The following is a 19798-nucleotide window of genomic DNA, read 5'->3' as shown; positions in this document are numbered from 1 at the left end:
ATGCCATTGACAGAGCTACATATGCCACCATAAGAGCTACAAGGTCCAAAATAGCTGACAGCAGAACCTAGATTTAGGCCACACCCACTTGGTTTTCAAAGCAAGCCTCCTCCCGGTGTGTTTTCTTAAACTGGACCACATACATTGAAGCCAAACTCTCGATCTAATAAACTGAGAAGCTATACATACAAACTCTTGTCCTTTTAACTTGTTCCTCCTGCGTTCCCTTGCAGAGGGCAGCTGTGACGGTGGCGGGAAGGCGTCCTCTTCAGTGATAGGATACGTCTCACCGTAAGCACCTAGACAGGCCACACAAAGGATGTGCCAGTTTTACCACAGCTTAGAGTTCAGTGGTTTCTTCAGTGACTGACAGTTGTACAATCATTACCATCTAGAACTGCGATACCCCAAATAGCTCCCGTAGGATCACCAGCAACTGCGGTGCAGGCCCAGTTCAACACTCCACATGGCTGGAGCTACAAGAGCACCATGTGTCGCTCTCGGCATGTGTCAGATTCACGGGTCATGTCAGTGCCGAGTCATAATTCATCACACTTTGCATCTGCCCTTGCTGTTGGCGACTACTGCTAGCTGGTGGCACTGGAATGATGCCTCTTGAATATTCGGGTATCCCTGTGTGGGCATGATTTTTTTGGTACAGAAACTAGGAATTTATTGCCAGTGTTATGGTGACTGCCCAACATTTTGTATGGCTACCACAATACTTTCAAAAGTGGCTAAACCAGCCTGATTCAGCCCTAATTCCAGAACTCAAGAGGCAGGAGGATCAAGGGTTGAGGTCCTGGGCCATAGTAAGTTCTAGTTCAGCTTGGGCTACAAAGTAACATTCTATCTTAAAGGTCTAAAATAGATGTACATATGGCTTAAAATAGACATACATATAGCTTAAAAATTAACATAACTGGCAAATTAGATATACTCACCAATAAAAGCACTATCAGATTCTAATAATGAATTTTTCAAAAAATCATTAGTGTCATCTCTGGGCTAAAATAAAAAACAACAAACAACTGTATGTTAATCGCTGTATTTTTAGTCTGGAGTAGAAAGATAAATCAGACTAACAGACAGCATAGGGTTCCACTCTAATCCCACCAACCAACCAACCAACCAAGAAGATGGCAGGCAGGGCTGGCCCTCCCCACCACATCCCAGTATCCAGCTAACCTCACCAAGACACACACAGGAGAAAGGGCTGCTTTCCCCTGACAGGGCGGGCACACTTTACTCCTAACTTCCTCACTGCCCCCTCAGGGACCATCAGGTTGCTAATGAACAAGCCTGAGGCACTGAATGGGATGCTGAGCACTCTTTAAAGCACCAATGAGTCTCTGCTCAGACTGGGGTAGGAAGTCACCTTCTGACCCTAGGCAGGTTATAGTCCAGGGAAGGAAGGAACCAGTGGTACCACACACATGCTGGCCCTGAGCACAGCAACCTCCACAGTAACAGTTACAGCAGGCCACACTGTAGGGGACTACAGCACTGTCTTACCGCAAGGACTTCCTGGGGCGGGGGCGAGGGTGGGGGACGACTCAAACTTACATTTGTATAAAAACCATGTTATGTGTTAGAAGGAGCCCACAGCTCCGTGTGATCTCTGCACTTTGCTCCAACACTAGCAATAAATTAAGGCAATGAATCGTCTCGCCCCCATTGACACTTTTTTGGGCACTGCGTTCTTCCATGTGTTGAATTTCTAGCTCCTCTTTGAGTACTGTTGATTCTATTTCCATTCTACCCAAATAGTGACAGTCACAGCAACTGAGCCCACTGTCATGAGCTTGCTAAACATTGCTTAACTTCGTCTACGTTATATCCTTCCCATAACTGGAGGGTGACCAGCGCCCACCTAGTCTTCTTAATGACAACTCGCTCACCCTACGTGCTTTTCTGTGTAATTCAGTTTCGAGGAAAGGCAGGTAGCTCTTTCTTTTTTAAGTCATGATAAGCTCATGGTTTATCTTGAGTCTCTCAGCCAAAGAGGATGTTAGGAATCCAGATTTTTAACCAAAATCCCAGATAGTAAACTGTATGATCTTTTGCACGGGGTAAGGGAGCCATCACCCAAGGAAACATCTACCAAACTGCAGCCTTCCCAAAGAGGCAGCACACACTGCAGGGCAGCTCGGTCTGGAGCCCACGGGCCCAGAGCTGGGCCTGGGGTTGGATGTAAGACTGTGGGCAAGAATAGTAATTTAGCAATGAGTATCTTTTAAAATTTAGCAAAACATGGGAGATTAGAGAAACAAACAGCAACATTGGGTGGGAGCCCCGAGCAAGCAAACACAGAGCAGGCCGAGCCTTATCGGGGAAAGGCTAGCAAGATCCTAAGAACCTCCAGTGCCCTGTGTGTCTCCTGGACTCCGGCCTAGGTGCTCACCAGTTCAGCTGTGGAATATGCAATTCAAACTGCTGTATCAAATAACTTCCTGTCTCCCCGACCCCCAAGTTTTTCTTGCTTTTCCACCTCTCAACCCCAGATCTATCAGCTTACTAAAGTAAATCTACCCATTTTACAGTACTTTTGCTGTCTCACCTCAACCTACACACACTAGGATAGCTGTCTAGATTCTCACAACAATCCACCCTGCATTCAACACACGGAAGTGACCACACAAACTGAGAATCACAGTGTCACTCCTCCACTCCAAGGCACAGTGTGGATGCCATCTGTCCCCTGTGGATGCCCTGACCCCTCATGTCCTCTGTGTGTTGTCATGGTTTCCATGGTTACCTTCCCACCGCTGTTGGGTTATAAACAGCAAGTCCCCTCCCAGCATCCTATTCCTGCTGTCATGTCCCCACCACAGCATGCTACTGTGTCTCCTCCGTTTAGAAGACTCCAGGACCAAGGGACCCTTCTCTAACACTCCTGATGCTGACTGTACCCTCAAGACTGTGTGCGTCACTGCAGTCTTCATACAGTGTCAGTGCAGGCCAAGTGTGAGGTTCCAGTGTCGCTCACCTCCTATGACAACAGACACTTGTGCTGTGGTGAATCTTTGTGATACCTGACAATGGCAATCAGATGGCCAGGGTCTCCTCTGGAGAATTTAACTTATGTGTTATCTCACTTAACCCTCAGAGTAACTCCTGCACTCTCACTCATATATGCAAACCCATTTGTCCCTTGCAATCCTAACTGAGTCTTCGTGGTAACCCTCAGCACTGAGTACGACCAACTTCACTCTGCAAATACTGAGTGGGAAACTGGAGCATGAAAACTAGTCTACCACAAATCACACAGCTAAAGCGAGCAGCCCGGGCCACCCAGATGTTATTCTTACCCATGACAGTCGGTTTTCCCTACACAGCTTAGCCGCACATCTCTACACACTTACAATTAAAGTATGGTTGCAAATAACACTAATATTATCGACATAATCAAACTCTGGAATACTCATTTAACATGGGCCCACTGTGACTAGGAATCTGAACTGGTTGCTTACCACTCTGCGTCCTTGCTCATTACCAGTGGGGATGGCGTCTAAATCAGCTGTAAACAGAGTAAGAAGTAAGTGTTTAGAGAAGGCTAACAAAAAGACATTTCAGATTTCCTATTATTAGCTTCTACTGAAAAATTATTTTCACTATCACACACCAGAACAATCTTAGAAACTAAACTACTTTCTCATTAAATCTGTATCTATTCTGGTTAAATGACTCATTAATAAAATCGTTGTGAACTTTGATATCTTTAAAAAAATTAACACAGACTTTTTTATCTTAAACCGTTATCTTGCTCCCGTCGTCTCTGCACAAAGCCACTCGGTGGAGTTAACAATGGACTGAGTACGTTCAACTGGAGGAGGGCAAAGGCAGGGGCAGAGGTCAGGTATCCCAGTCCTCTCTGCAGCCTCCAAAGACACAGCCCTCTGGGAGCAAAGGAGCTCCACATTCTGTCCTTCAGACTTTCTTCCATGGTTAAACCATAATGGCCCCCTCAGGGTTTGCTCCTAGTGAGAAAGAAGTACCAGCGCCCATCCGCAGACTATCAGTCTTGCTCTGACTAAACTGATGAGATCCATGAGGGAAGATGTCTCCTACACAAGTGTATATCCAAGCCTTGATCTACGAGCTCACCTAACGTGTCACATCACTTAGTCCTATCACAGCTCTGAGGTCAGACACCTCCTCGCATGCAGAAAGCCACAGCAGCCAAGACAGGGCCTCGGCTTCCCTGTAAGTAACAGGTCATCCTCCCACACACAGCGGCCTGAGGCTGGCAAAGCAAGTGGGATCCAGGCGTGGTCACAGCGCTCACCTGGGGCTCAGTAAGGCCCATGGAAGCTGAGGTAACTCCACCCTAGTGTAGGCCCCAGTCACACTGTGTACCTGCAAGTTACATGCTCCTGTAGGCTGAGACACTGGTTATTTGACCTGACTTCCACAGTATCAGCAGCCCCTTGAGAGCAGCAGCCTAGTTACTGCCCACCATATCACGTCCTGTTAGTGTAGGTCAATCTCTGTGCCTCACAGTCATGCTGGTAGCATTACATGAGATTGACATGACCAGATAATTATACACAAACATACCCCAAACTCTGATTACGCAACACACACGCATAACACAGAAGAAGAAATGTGCTCCAGGATCAAATGAGCACCCCTGCCCTCTGTTGGTAGTTCTTGGGGTGGAAGCCATCCGGCATAATCAAAGTACCCAGCCCTTCAGCACTAATGAATAGCTTAACTCCCCAGCATGGGTACCTGACTCTACAGGGCTAATCAGAGCCCTCTGTGGAACCTGTTCCTTCCCAAAACTATACGGCAAGAGTCACATGAGCATGGCGCTGCCAGTGCAATGGCCTGAGATTAATCCAAGGTGAGAGTGGAAGAGTGAGGGAGATGCTGAGGAATCCTGAGGGGACAGGGACTCCGCAAGCAGACCCACAGAGTCAACTGTGGGCTCCCAGAGACTGAACCACCAACCAAAGAACATATACATGGGGGGACTAGGTCCCCCTGCACATATGTAGCAGACATGCAATTGCCTTCATGCAGGTCCCCCCAAAAAATGAGCAGGGACTGTCCCTGATTCTTGCTTGATCGTGTTCCCATAACTGGGCAGCCTTGTCTGGCCTCAGTGCGAGAGGCTGAGCCTAGGCCTGCAGTGATGATGATGAGCTGGGGGTGGGGAGGGTTTGGTACCTAGCCCTGCTCCCCTTCTCAGAGGTGAGGAGGGAATGAGGGAGTGAGTTCTGGGGGGGCTGGCAGAAAGGGGAGGAGGGTGATCCAGTGACCAGGAACGAATTCATGGGGGAAAAGGCTGGAGAGCTGACTGACTGGATGACTCACTGATCTTAGAGGACAGGAGTTTGGTTCCTAGAGGCTCACATCTACCTCTAACATCAGTTACACACACACACACACACACACACACACACACACACACTCACACACACACACACACATCTCACAAATAAATCTTTTTAAACAGACACACAAACACAAGCACAACTTAGGGGCTGAAGAAGAGGCCACAGCTGCCCCAAAGCAGCCGGCTTGCACCTACCTCCCGCATCTCGCCGCATCTTCATTCTGTTGAGCCTCTTCTGCTGCTCTCGGAGTAGGGCCTGCTGCTGAATCTCCAACGTGTGATGATCTCGTGGAGGATCTGGGTACATTAATCTCAGATCCACCCGAGTATCTGAATCTGGAGCAAAAATTACATATATAAGTTAAGACTTGTTTTCAACTGAGATTTCAGAGAAAAAAATCTGTACACACATGCTTATAACTGAAATATGGAAGTCAGCATCCAACATGTTCTAAATGAACAGAGTAGCTATGGCATAATAAAAGAAATTAAATCAGACTTTTGTCTGTAGTTCTAGGTGACTGCTACTTGTTCAAGGTCACTTGGGCTACCCAGTGAGTTCTAGGCCAGTATGGACTCCTGTGTATAATTCTGTCTCAGAAAAAATATGGGGGAAAGGAGCCAAGAAGAGGTGCTGGGGAGAGTTGAGTGCGTGTTGCTAAGTGGCAGGCACCAATCTGAGAAGGCTGGATGTAGAGTGATTCCAACTCTATGGACTACAGCCCTCTGCAAAAGGTAAATGGTAAAAGGAAAGCTTTTCCGTATGCCCCTACACTGGTGAGAATATGTCATCACACTTCCATACAGCTGACAGAATGCACATCGAAATGAGCCCTACTGCAAGCCAGAGCTTGAGAGACCACAGCACGCGCACTCGTGAGTCAGTTCTGCCACTGCGTGCCTCTGAGGTGCAGCTGTGATGGAGAAGGCCGTGCCACACAAAGGCAGGGAGCAGTGGACACTCACTGTGCTGTGATGGGGACAGAGCTCAGTGGACAGCACTTCACAAGACCCTGAGTGTGACTACCTCAGTGAAAACAAAATGAAGTAACAACCGTAATGTCAAATCATGGCCTCAGTCAAAAGACATTACAAAGCCATGAAATTCAAGAACACAGAAGACGCTCTTTAATGAAAGGCTTCACGGAAACAGCACTTACAAGGCTGCTTGCAGCTTCCCTGCTACCCAAGAAGTCACCTAGAGCAATCTTAGATTTATTCTCACCCCTCTCTCTCAGCTCGTTAAAGTCGTGAATATTCTGAAACGTAGTAGCATCTAGGCCCTTAGGCGATGGTCTTCTGACAGGAGCCTGTACCCGATGTCTAGCCATATCAAATATATCCATGGGGTTCCTCTCTCTTTTCCTATGAAGGACAAATCATAATTAATGTGCTGTATGATGGAAAATGAGTTGACATTCAACTCTCTGTAAAAGCAACTCGGTGTATTTGACCACAGTTACTACATATATTCTAACTGCCCTGCCCTGCCCTGCCCTGCTGTCAATCACCTATGCAAAATACAAGAGACGTCATAAGGGCCATGGTGTCACCTATCACAGCATGCATGAGCTCAAGGCCAGCCTCAGCTGATTAATTTGATGTCACCTTGAGCTACAAAAGAACCACAAAGATCAGGCATACTACTTTTTAGAAATGACTTTAATGTCACTATAAAAATCTATCCAGTTTCATCATGTTGTGAGCAAGAGAATTATAAGAAATGTGAAGTTACCATGCACCGGACATAACGGAAATTAGGTGTCCATGAATCTTACCTTTCTCTCAGCCCAAAGTAGAAATTAGACTCACAACATGCTGTTACTGGTGTACTAGTAAACTAACTGTGCACGACTTTATAAAAAGTTCCCAACAACTTCCTATTAAATTAAGCACTGTTCAGTTCTGTTGGGACCCAGGGAATGTTCTAGGTAGCTTTGGAATGGAGCTTTCTGCTAATAGTTGACCGTTGCCACTTCCCCCAAAGAAAATGGACAGAGAATGGAAATTCTAGCTCTGAAAATAAAAACAAATACCAATCAGTGCTTCTTTCCATACTGTGGAGACCACCCCCTGCTCCTCTGTCCTCCCCTTCCTTCTCCCTCCCACTCTCACCTCCCCCTTCCCCCAAATCCCCCCTCTCTCGGTGAGATAGGGTCTCTCTCTGAGTTTCTGGCTGGCCTGGAACTCACTGTGTAGACCAAGCTGGTCTTGAATTCATAAGAGATCTGCCTGCCTCTGCCTCCCAGTGCTGAGACTAAAAGTGTGCACCCCTAAACCTAGCATCCCTCCTCCTTAAAAAAAAAAAAATGTAATTTAAGCTACAGTCATAAGCAATCAGAACACCCAGGTCCTCTCATGGGGTTTCCTTTTGTCTCAGGGCACTTTTAGAAGGGTCACAGCATGGCCCCGTCAAGGCCGGCACGGATCTATCATGAATCTAGAATGATAGTTTAAAGGAAAACGTCTGAGAAGAACCGGCATCCGACTGTGAACAAACGCTCCTGAGGGAACCCTGTGTCTGCAGAGGCTATGCCTGGCTCCCCAGCCTTCCAGTGCTGCAGACAGACTGGGATGCTGCAGGTCCGGAGGCTGGTTACCTCTCTCGGCCTGAGTTCTGGCCTCTGGAAAGCCATTCCCATACCTGCTGTGTTGAAGTCTTGTGGCAGTGAGTAATAAAAGTGCCATCAGATAGCATCGGCCTCTGGGGAAGCTTCCCCACCCTGATGCACAGACAACGCCTGTAAATCTGCGCTGAAGTAGGACTTTCTCTTTTGTCAGACTAAAAAAAGTTCATAAAACCTTTTTGTCAGGGCAACCGAAATGTTCTCCCAGGCCATGGTCACTCAGAAATGCCTCTAGAATAAATGGTCTTTATTCCCTTTAAGACGAGAGCTCTGCTTTTTGCATGGCAATAAAAAATCTACAAGGACTCTTTGAAATAATCACCAAGAGCAATTTCAAAGAGTCTTTTCCATTTGGGTCCCTCTCTAGTTCCCATTAATTCTAATAGATAAATAAATTGACTTTTTAGACTTGGGTTATTCGATCTCGTTTGCATGTGGTCTGTACCATGTGTTCCTGACTTGCTCACAGAGAGCCTGGTGATGCAGTGAGATGATTCTTCTGTGAGGCTCTTCTATGAAATGAGAAGAGCGAGCCAATGTCTCTACGACACACATCTATGATCCAATCAGATCGGTTATGTGGACATGGTTCTAGTTAACCATGCTGCCTTTGCTCCTGCTGGGGCTAAGCTGCAGTGCAAGAGCCCTGCTCTGGAGAAGTTGGGCTCTGGCAAAAACACCAGCTCTGTTTTGCTAGGAGATGAGTGTCCAACAAAGCACTGGTCCACGCCATCGCGTCCTCATCTTAGAGTTTTCCACTACTGTCACTGGTTCCCTCATGGAACTACATTTCTACGTATGATTTCTAGAGGACACAGGAGGAAACAGGAGGCTCTGAGATTAACCAGTCCAATCCCGGGAGACAGTGCAGAAGCACCTGATGGGGATGTCGTCGTCGCTTTCCAGGTGCAGCAGCCGACTCTGCAAACGCCTCTCCTCACTTCGGAGCTGCTTCCTCATTTCTGATAACTCCATAATTACATTTTTTTTCTCCTCTACAAATTCCATGGAGAAGTTAAAAAAAAAAAAAAGAACGAAAGATTAATTACCAAACACAACCTGGCTTTTCATAAAGCTAAAATGCTCGGAGAATGTTTATGAACGGTGCTGATGTGTCTTTACATACATACACATCCTAACGCACATCGTTAATCCACAATCTGAGTGAGGGAGATGCTGCTGGGTCTACAGAAGGCTACTGTGAAGGGCCTAACACAGGAGTGGCTTGCACTCTGAAGGCTGACTGTCCTGGTGGCTGCACAAATCACACAGGGTAAGAACACAGCAATAGGAATGCGAGTGAACTGGTGAAAAGCTACCGACGGACTGTGTGCAGAGAGCCCACTGCCACTTGTGCACGGTGTGGGGTAGGGCACAGCACCTTTGCCGTCATTTCTGCAGCTTTCTAATGCTCTGTGGTTACTGCAAATAGCCTCGCACCTACAAAAGTCCTCTACCTTCTGCACGGAGTTGGTTCTTCCTCGCAGGGACCGGAGGAGACTGTGCCCGGGACATGGAGCTTTCCTGTGGGCAACAAGACAGACACCATCGGCGTTTCTTCCCTATCCCTCAGGATAAAAGCCAACCTCTCCACTGTAAACCACAGGGACAGCTCCTTGCCTCTGGCCACTGCTAACCACTATGTGAGTGTGCTGTGCCTGTGCCTGTCTCCCGCTCCTCTCATTTCTTACAGCCTCTTCTAGGCTCCTAAGTGAGTCCACTCCTCTCAGCCCAGGCACCAAGCCACCCCTCCTTCACCATCAGCTGCTCGTCAGCATCTCCCTTCCCACGCAGGCTTCACAGGGCTGGAGATGGCTCAGCGGTTAGGAGCACTCACTGTCCCCTTGAGAAAAGAGTAATAAAGTCTTCTTCTGGGGTCCACTTCTGTACCCTCATTCACGCCCTGATCACAGTCAGTGTCAGCCTCTGCCCCCACTGCTCTGTGGGAGTGCCCGTACCAAATAAAGTGACAAGAAGGACTCTAGCCACCCGAGCACGGCATGCACAGCTCCCCCATTCCCTCGGCCTGGCTGAAAACCACTGATTACATCCTAAAGCTAGCCACCAAGATCTATTCCACTCTTCAGCCATTTCTCCTCCTGAGGCTGACCACCAAGGCCCCCTTTGGCTCACCTCATTAGCACGCCCAATTACAATCGAATGTCTCATCCTAACACAGGTTCCCATTTTACCTTTATAAACCGCTACTGGCCTATGGACCACCTCTGACTCGTCTATCCTGAGGCAGTCCTTTGTCTTCTTCCCTTGTCTCCTTCCCCTCTTCCTCATCCTCAATCTCTATCTCCTGTCTCCTATTTCCTGCTCTTTGTCCCTCTGAGAAAATTAATCTCCTTTATGATAAGAACTTGGTCTTGGGGTGTCTTGTGCTGATACTGGTCCTTTCAAGGATTCCCAAGTCACATATTCAGTGAGCAATTGCACCCTGAATTTCCTCGGTGAGTAACAACTAGCACGGCTGACACTCTGCCTGTAGCTCCCCTCTGCTATTCAAACACTGTTAATTTCCTCCAACTTCTATCCTCAGCCCTTTTCACTCCTCTACACAGACCCTGTACAACCACACTAATTCACTTAGCAACAATGTGAACTACACACAGACCCTGCAGAACCACACTAATTCACTTAGCACCAATATTAACCGCTTCCCACACTACAAACCTAGTCCAAAATGCCTTCCTCAGCCACAGCTCAATTCTCGAACTCCAACTCTGTATAACCATCACCAGAAACCTGAAAAGTATCCCTGACCTCTTACCACCAAGCCCTTAACCTCACGTCAGGACTTACGACAGAGCACCTTGTCCTATGTTTTGTCTGCCCTGCCCAGGAGAACTTTACTCAAGCTCAAGTGCCCAGGCCACACTCCTTGAACATCGCAAGAATCCCCATCTGTTTTCAACTACAGAGCACATGAACCAGACTGTCAGAAGGAGAATTCGAGAAATGTCCAGTCCTAGCACGCTGCTATGCTTCATGTGGTAGTGCACATCTCTGCAATCCGCAAGCCCACGGAGGAAGGAAGGCCAAAGTGCACAACTCTCCCCACACAACACAGCATCTGTACTCATAGCCGCCTCTGCACACGACACCGCAGGCCAGGCCAAACCAAGCCACAGGACGCTCTTACACGGCTTGCCCCACCTTTTGAGTTCGCAGATACGTCAGTCCGCCCTTCCTAGCTTCCTTTTACATCTGTAGATCGGTCTAAACATAAGGGAATGCACAAGTATAACTAACTAACTACAGCTAGTTAACACAGACTTTCCCAAGAAGACTCCTAGTCAGGCAAGGTGGTGAAGAACTTTAATCCCAGCATGTGGGAGGCAGAGTGGAGCAGATGTCCGTGGGCTGGAGGCCAGCTGAGTCTATGGAACAAATTCCAGGACAGCCAAGGATACAGAATAAGACCCCAACTCAAGACAAACACATGACAACAATGACAAGAGCAACAAACAGGCATTCTTAAGGAGCTGTGACAATCAACGCCATTTGCTTTAACAGACTGTGTGTTCCTTAAGAATTAAGCTTTAGGGTGCCAAGTGCTATCAGTCACAATTCTAGCAACATGGAAACTACAGAAACCTCATAAAGTACTATTCCAAAACTCAAGATTAACTCTGGGAAAAAAGTAAATACTTGAATGAAGGAACTTATGATGGTGTCGACTGAAGGAGGTCTTTGGATTTTGCTTGCAGTTTTGTTCTGAAGAGCAGGAACTACAGGAGAAGGCTGTCTCAAGTACTGGAAAAAAAAAAAGCTTTCTGTACATATATATGTACACACACACACACACACACACACACACACACACTCTCTCTCTCTCTCTCTCTCTCTCAATAATCACAACCATTTAAGAAGCTCAGATTTCTTCTGCTTTTAATAAAATACTCTTTATAAAACAGTCCAACTCTTCCAAGTGTATAAGATCGCATTAGGCCTCTGCAGAAGAAAGTCCTGTCTAATAATTGTAACTCATGATTCACATACTCAGCTCCTCAGGCCAACCCTGTGCACCAAAAACAGTGGCTCTAAAAGCAGTCTTTTTGGTGAATTACATTTAATTTACAATATAATACAGTAAAAGATGAGTCACTAGGTAACTAAAATTCAAGGCCAATATTTCTACTGGTGTGCTAGCCAGTCAGTCACTCTGGCGAGCTCCTGTGAGCCTCACAGTCCGTGTGGTTCTGGTCTACACTAGATCTTAGGCAGCACAGTCAACCATAGGACCACAGTAACAAGACTGAAAGTGGCCACTAAATAGGATAAAAAATTCCAACTGTGGCCCACCTCACCAATGGCAGTCAGTAGTGTCCATACTCAGTTCAAGACCCCCTTTCTTCCCTTTTCTAACCGCTCCCGACTCTGCAGGCCCGAACCCCAGGCCTGACGTGCCTCCGTCCGAGACATACCTTTGCCTCATCTCCAATAACATTTTCTCTCTCATAGTAATGCTGAAGCTGCAAGTTATGCTTTTCCTCCTCTTCCTTCTTCTTTCTTTCTGCTTCTTTTCGCCTCTCTTCAGCTAACCGAATAAGTTCTTCATTTTTCAGCCTTTGCTTTAAAATTTAAAAAAGACACACTTCTTGCATGCATTTGCAGTACATTTAAAACTATGTTACTTTGTCTAAAAGTAAAATTGATTATATAAAAGATATGGTGTTCTACAAAATGAAGATACTATCTATTTAATAAAACAGTAGACATCTTTTATCAGCCTAGAGTTAAAAACAATTTGTCTCTTAAATAAAATAATACATAATGCAGAAACAACGGGGCACTTTAAACATGGATTTCAAGACGGCGTTGAGCATAAGCTCCCGGGCACCTTTCCGAGTCAGCGTACCCTCCCCTGGCTGGAGAGTCAGACACACCTCCTCTTCCTTCGCCCTCCTCCGCTCCTGCTCCTCCTCGTACTCTTGCTGAATTCTTGCCCTCTGCTCTGCAAGCCGCTTTTCTTCCTTCTCTTCAGCAACTCTCAGCTTCTCCCGCTCCGCTTCTTCTCTTTGTCTCTTCTCCTCAATCTAAAGAAGCGGGCTCAGTGATTATCCTGCTCACCTACTGACAAGTCACAGCGTCACTTTTTCTTGGATGCCTTCTATTCGCAAGTTCTCCATTTTTGGGTGTCCTGAATTTATTACGTGGAAGGACACAGGATACTGTTAGAAGCTGCCAGTCAAACTCATCTCCACCTAATACAAACTGTGTGAACTTGGGGAATAGACTAGTGAGTTATTAATGCACTCTCCGAAGTGTCCCCAGGATTAGTGAGGAGATGTGAGGGGCACATTAGTTCTGCCTGCACCTAGGGTGCTGAGGACATCTCTATGGTTGCATTATTCTACAGTGATTCCCAATGCACGTCAATGCGCTTGACCAGGAAGAGAATCCCCACCCAGGAGTTAACTGAATGTGTTAGCCTCTTTACCAGAGTCATTTCCTCACAGTGCTTTTCTCCCCGCTGGCGGATAGAGAGGAACTGGAATCCCCAGCGTTGGGGAGCAGCTCAGGAGCAAGCCTGTGCTCAGCACACACAGGCCTGCTCCCTCCCAGACCAGAGCTGCCAGAATTACACTTCTCTCAATAATCCTCTGAGGGCCGAGACCACAGTGAGAGAATGTTCTAGAGCAGACATATGGACAGGAGCAAGCCCTAAGAAACAGGACATAATGAATGCCCTTTATGGACCAAGCAGGAAAATGGTAGAATTGGGTTTCTTTTAAAAAAATTAAAACTATTCATCTTCTAGTGTTCTGAAACAAAGTTTCACTCTGAGGTTACCCTTGAAATCCCAGGATGGTCTCAAACTTAGGGTGATCCTCCTGCCTTAGCCTTTCAAGTGATACAATTACAGGTGTGCACCACCAAGTTCTTCTGCTATTGGATACTTATGATTAGCTTAAGGCTATCTTTACAGACTACAGTTAATATTATTTATAGATCTTCTGTTAAAATATTTTTAATTAAAATGAAATTATACCATTTTCTCTTTCCTCCCTCCCACCCCTCCTTATTCTCTCAAATTCATGATATATATTCCATATATGTACACACACAGCACACTCAGTCCACAGAACGCTGCTTGTATGTGTACGGTTTCAGGGCTGAGCAGCAGGCAGGCTCTTATCTTCCCCGAGGAAGAGAATTTCTCCTGCTCTCCACATTCCTTAGCTGCCTGTAACTCTCTGTCTAAGGTTGAGGGCCCTTGATAGTTTGCCCTTCTGTGTCAATGTCTACTGGTGCTGTCCTAGTTCAGGTCTGCTTAGGCAGCCATGCTGATGCAGGGCTGGATCATCTAGGAAGACTGTAAGAGGGAGAGGAGCAGGGAGTTCGTTGTGAGACTGTGTCATGTTGAATTACATTTTTCCTATAGAAGGTATTTGTATGCAATCTGAATTTTCTGCAGGTTTAAGGTTGCATGTTGACCATGTTCTGCATAATGTTCCTACGTGAACTATGAGTCACCAACCACAGCCTCCCCTGAGGCCAACTGCACAGCCTGATGATATTCAGTATCAACAAAGTGCAGACACCCAGAAGTGCTCCACTCCAGAGTCAGCACCGTCGCTGCAGCACAGTCTTAGGCTCGACCCCAGGCCATCTTCTCCTTCCTCCATGGGAAGGAGCAACAACCACATTACAGAGGGCAGCTGCCAGCGTACGGCATCAGCAGACCACACATCTACTAGACACAGCCTAGGGCCAACAGAAATGCTAAGACTTTTTAAAAAGAAGAAAATTATCTTCTAGGTCAGTTTTCAAACTATATAACACAAAAGTACTTTATGAGATATTTGAATTTTTAATTAATTTTTTCCGTTGAATTATTAAAATTCACTCACAAGTGTTAGTTCCTCAATCTGAATAGCAGCACGGCTTCTGATGCATTAAGTCAACTCTTATTTGTGCACATCCTGGACTAAAGCTTCTTTCCTCGGCCTTATGAGCAAATTCGCACATTTTAAAACATTTATTTAAATTCTTAGGCTTTAGATGTTTCTGTAAGGTATCACTGACAGTAACAATAAATACCATTTAGCTGCTTAGAATTCTGTGATTTGTGACAGAAGAAAAAAGGGAGTTTGTGACCACCAAGAAAAAAACTGAAAAAATCACCATTGTAGAGTAATATATTCAGCAGACAGTGGTGGCACATGCCTTTAACCCCAGAACCCAGGAGACAGAGTGAGTTCCATGAAAACCAGCGGAGCTGGGGTGGGGGGTAGGGAGGATAGCCTGTTATACAGAGAAACCCTGTCTCAATCTCCCATCCCCAAAAACACAAAACAGAGTTCTCTACTCATAAATGCACTGAGGATTTACAAGGAGTGCTGAGGGATCAAAGTGACGGCCGAAACCTCCTGTGGTAGTGGCTTTGCCACAGATGAGGCTGCACCACCCAAAGACAGGCTTCACACGTAAGAACCTCCATCTGTGCGTTAGCTGCAGGTCCTAAAACAGAGATGCTGTCTGTCTCTAGAGAATTACACATAACAACATCCACACATGTAACAGTATCTGTGAACAATGAAGTGGCTTGAAAACTAACAACTGGGGGTTTTACCTTACCCGACGGTACATGTGTTAAATTAACTTAGAGAACAACTTACAGTTTGAGTTGCTGTTGTCATGGTAACAGAACCACTACAGCTCCGTCAAGTTCAACAGCTGATTCTGCCCCACACTCAGCCGCTGACCTGAGCCTGACATCTGCGGGACTCTGCTATCTGTCACATTCTCTGTGAATCATTTCCGTACAGACACTCACTGCTCTCACAAGACACCATGCTTCTGGGCTATCCAGTCCTCCAAAGAATGTAAACCAAAGGAGAGATGTTTTCAGGCCACCCTGAGACGTACGTGTGTAGGTGTAGAGAGAAGCAGGGGGAGAGAGAAACTCCAGTCCCTTACGAGCAGACATCACAGTCGTCTGGACTCTATTCTGCTCAGCGTGAAGTCAATACTGTGGATTCCCCAAGCTTGTTGCTTAATAAACACTACATGCTTTAGTGCCTCCTTTGGGAACAGTCTGAATATCTCACTACTTTAAATGCAACCTGCCTAATACAGAAAGAGGCATTTAACTGAAAAGTGCATTATATTATACGTAAACGTTTTGTTTCCTGAGACCCTGACTGGCTTTGACTTCTCAACCCTCCTGCTTAGTCAGAGTGCTAAAAGGAACTCAGCTGAAACGTAACTTCTGTTTGTTATGTCTGCACTGAGCCAAGGATAGCACATCTGTGGGGGAGGCAGGGCTTCTTCCCTAACAAGCACATGGACAGACTCATCCTAGGTCCTGAAGTGGATTTCAGAAAACTTGACATTCAGTGAAGTTTAGAAAAGATTCTATATGACTGAACAATGTGATTTTAGCATTGCCTGACTAGACACTTTGGTTAACTACGTAGCATTTTAGAAATTAGTGCACAGTGAATAAAATTCTTGCAAGTTTAGTTTATTATATTCATTAAGAGTTGAAAACATAACCAAACAAGGCTTTCACCTGAAAACGAAGAAAATTCTTGTATAATTCTTGCTGTTTAATTTGAAGCTCGCTGAGTGGCTCGCCAAATGTATTTCCCCGGGCAAAAGGAGAGCCTTGTGTTTGTAAAGGACCTTTAAAAGACAGTTTGCAAAAAATACAGTTAGGAAAGGAACGATCTGCTAATAAACCCACATATGAAAAGAAGTATTACATAGAGAATCCTGAGGTGAGGTAAGAGTGTGAGGGTCATGGAGGCCACAAGAGAGAGCAAACAGTCAGACTAGAGTGAGGGAGGGTTGGAGGGCCTGCAGGGCAGTGTCAGACACTAACAGCCTGAACAGCCATCAGAGCTCATCACATTGTTCACGATGGGAGTGCACATGAACACCCTCTGCTTAGGACACCCTGAGGCTGGAGAGGCAGCTCAGTGGCACGGCAGCTGCCGAGCACTGAAGGCCCTGGACTCAGAGCTGAAGGCGGAAGAGGAAAAGAAAAAGTTCCTAAAATTGAAGTTAGTCTAACTATAATAGGATTTACTCTTAAAGCTGCTAAAGTTAGTGCTTTAGTGGCATGCACACAGCCTTGGGTCTATCTGTCGCGCACAGAGTACTTTTAAAGGGATATACATGTGGCAATAGTTTGCTGTCATGTGTGTTCCTTATAAATAGCACGATATAGTCTCAAAGGGAAGACATTGTTTCAGAAGTTATCTGAAAAACCATCATTCCCTAGAAATCTCTTTGAATGCAAAAAGAAAAAACTGATGACAATTTCGATCTCACATAAATGTTTATATGATCCTTAAATTATTGATTTACTGCTTTTGTTGTCTGATTGGTTGGTTGGTTGGTTTAGTTTGTTGAAACAGGGTTTTGCTATGAAATGTATCCATGGCTGGTGTGAAATCACTATGTAGACTAGGCTAGCCTTAAGTCTGCAGCAATCCTCCTGCCTCAACCTCCTAAGGGCTGGACTTACATGTTTTAGCGCGTCCAGCTGCTGATTCACTCCTATCAACTTAACATATCTATCCTCGGCTTGTCACCCCATGTAGGACAGTATTTAGCAGGCCATCTCTGCACTGCCTCTATATTTAAATTCACTAATGTTTAGTTGACTGAGTCGCATCAAGACTTGAAAATCTTGAGAACTTTCTCCCCTAGAAAGCTGTTCTACGGAGTGTAAACTGAGCCCAGGAATGCTCTCTTAATCGGGCACTGAGAAGCTCAGAGTACAGTGCTCAGTGCTGTCTTTTACCTTCATTTCCCTCAAATTTTGAATTTTTGTGACAACTAAACCATTATAGGGAACTAATACTATTAGAAAATAGAGATGTAACTAGATACCATAGTAACCACAAAAAATAACTGAAGGCAAACTAGTACTGGATTTCACAGCAGTTCACACAGGAGCCATAAAGTAAAAGAAAAATCCCTACCAGCATGAGTCAGGGAGGGCAGCAGACACCTGCGTCCCAGGCTCAGAGAAAGACCCTGTCTCAGCTTTCACCTTCACTCCTAGCACTGGGGAGGCAGAAGCTGGTAGGCTCTATGAGTTTAAGACTAGCCAGGTGACATAGTGAGTCCCGACCAACGAGGACTACATAGTGCAAAACACTGTGTCTAAAAATAACAAAAGAAAAAAGAAAGCCAAATTAAGACAAAGCATCAAATGACAAGGAAGCTTAAAAACATAAATTAGGAAAACCTTGAAATATATTCAAATTTCCCAAAGTCTTTTAAAAATATTCAGCAGCCCATGTACACATGCACACATATGTGTACACATTCATACACATACATGTTGTGGGAGGAAGTGTTTGTTAACACCAAAAGCCCACCAAGGAGCCGATTCCAATGTGCTTGTAGGAGGGTCTCTTTATTTACGCTCAAGTTTGGGCCACACCACCATCTGGGAGGGTACAGCTTCGTGGTCTTGGCGGGACAAGGCTTTATAGAAAATGGCGAGCACGTGAGGAAGGTGCAGCCTGGCAAGCATCTAGTTGTGCGACTACTGTTAGCCCACAGGTAGGTGCTCTGAAGCAAGGCCATGAACAATCACAATCGGTCTGGAGTACATCTGAGACAATCTTTGATTGACTGTTGCTAGCAGGAACCTAGGGAGTGACTCTGGCCAAAGACAAGCCGTGGGGTCCTTCCTAGTACGTGGGTGCAGCTTGGGTTCTGCTGCAGGTCAAGTTCCCAAGCTTCTTTTAAGATGGAGTCCAGTCCCAAGATGGAGTAGGTTTGGCCTCTCAGTACTCATACACATATATATGACATAGCACAAACTAGGTGGCTTTGGATAGTTTCTTATATTGACAAAATTTAGTTTGCTAATATTTGTTAATGGTTAGAGAAAGTCTAGAAAATTTCCATTCATATAAAATGAGGATACTGACATTTCATGATATTTTTAAAGTTATCATTAGCACCCACCAGAGAAAAACCTGGCCTGCTACAGGGAAACTACACAGGTCAAATTTGCAGGCACGCTCAGTCAGGCTTACTCTCTTAGGAAGGGGGTCACGGTAATTGTTTATTTCCCAGAGTCTGTGCCGTAAGCAAATGCCCACGAAAGAGGACATGCTGATCCTCCTTAGAACAGCCAACATTACTGTGTGCAGAAACAGAGTCACAGCCCGGAGATCCCAGAGCGGCAAACAAGAAAAGCAGTGATAAACAGTGCAATTCACACGAAAAAGTATTTGTTCTTCCTACTGTGCACTAGACTATGTCAGATGAAGAAATTCATAATTGTATCAAAATCAAAGGTTCCAATTTTAGAGTTCCAAAAATTGAAGCTAGAAGCAAACAGTAAAAGTCTGCTGTGGACCCCCAGTGGAACCGTCCTTCCAGCACAGTGAGAGCAGTGGGCAGGGCTGCCTACACAAATGGCAGACCACTGTCTCCAAAGTGCTAGTCTGAAGGGACCAGTAGGTCACCGCTGCAGCCCCCACAAGGGTTACCAGTAAGTCATGTGAGCTATAAAACTAGACTGCATGATTAGTCAGGAATGTTTCAAAAGAGCTTTCCTATAATCAAATTTTTTTTCTATAATCAGAACTTCTAGGAAAATGTAAAAGCAGACTGAAAACAATAATAAAACTGCAAATGAGCAAAAGCAGAATTATATGGTAAAGTCTTTGATCAGCGCCAATACAGAGTGCAAGATGTACATTCTCTCTGCTTTGCTTTGACTTTAAATGTATAGAATACACTCACACATGTGGTAAGATACTGAGTAACATCAGCTCACAGCAACTTTAAGGACCTGCTAATGGACGTCAGCTTCACTCCCCCATACAGATGTGACCTG

General features: G+C 45.6%; 1 protein-coding gene across 1 annotated transcript in view; it reads right to left on the bottom strand.

The window, feature by feature from the left end:
- Cspp1 (centrosome and spindle pole associated protein 1) overlaps positions 1-19798 on the bottom strand; it is a 114063-nt gene that overhangs the window by 3880 nt on the left and 90385 nt on the right. Inside the window, exons 18-28 of the mRNA XM_032906662.1 lie at positions 16499-16611; positions 12867-13016; positions 12405-12551; positions 11629-11733; positions 9429-9495; positions 8849-8966; positions 6570-6709; positions 5540-5680; positions 3474-3520; positions 945-1008; positions 190-299 (exon numbers count right to left, since the gene is read on the bottom strand). Coding sequence (XP_032762553.1) covers positions 190-299; positions 945-1008; positions 3474-3520; positions 5540-5680; positions 6570-6709; positions 8849-8966; positions 9429-9495; positions 11629-11733; positions 12405-12551; positions 12867-13016; positions 16499-16611 — 1202 coding nt within the window. The remainder of the gene's footprint in view (positions 1-189; positions 300-944; positions 1009-3473; positions 3521-5539; positions 5681-6569; positions 6710-8848; positions 8967-9428; positions 9496-11628; positions 11734-12404; positions 12552-12866; positions 13017-16498; positions 16612-19798) is intronic.

This window comes from Rattus rattus, chromosome 1, assembly GCF_011064425.1.
Source record: "Rattus rattus isolate New Zealand chromosome 1, Rrattus_CSIRO_v1, whole genome shotgun sequence".
In the NCBI taxonomy this organism is placed as follows: domain Eukaryota; kingdom Metazoa; phylum Chordata; class Mammalia; order Rodentia; family Muridae; genus Rattus; species Rattus rattus.
The sequence above is the reverse complement of the archived record's forward strand: the minus strand, read 5'-3'. Positions and strand labels throughout refer to the sequence as shown.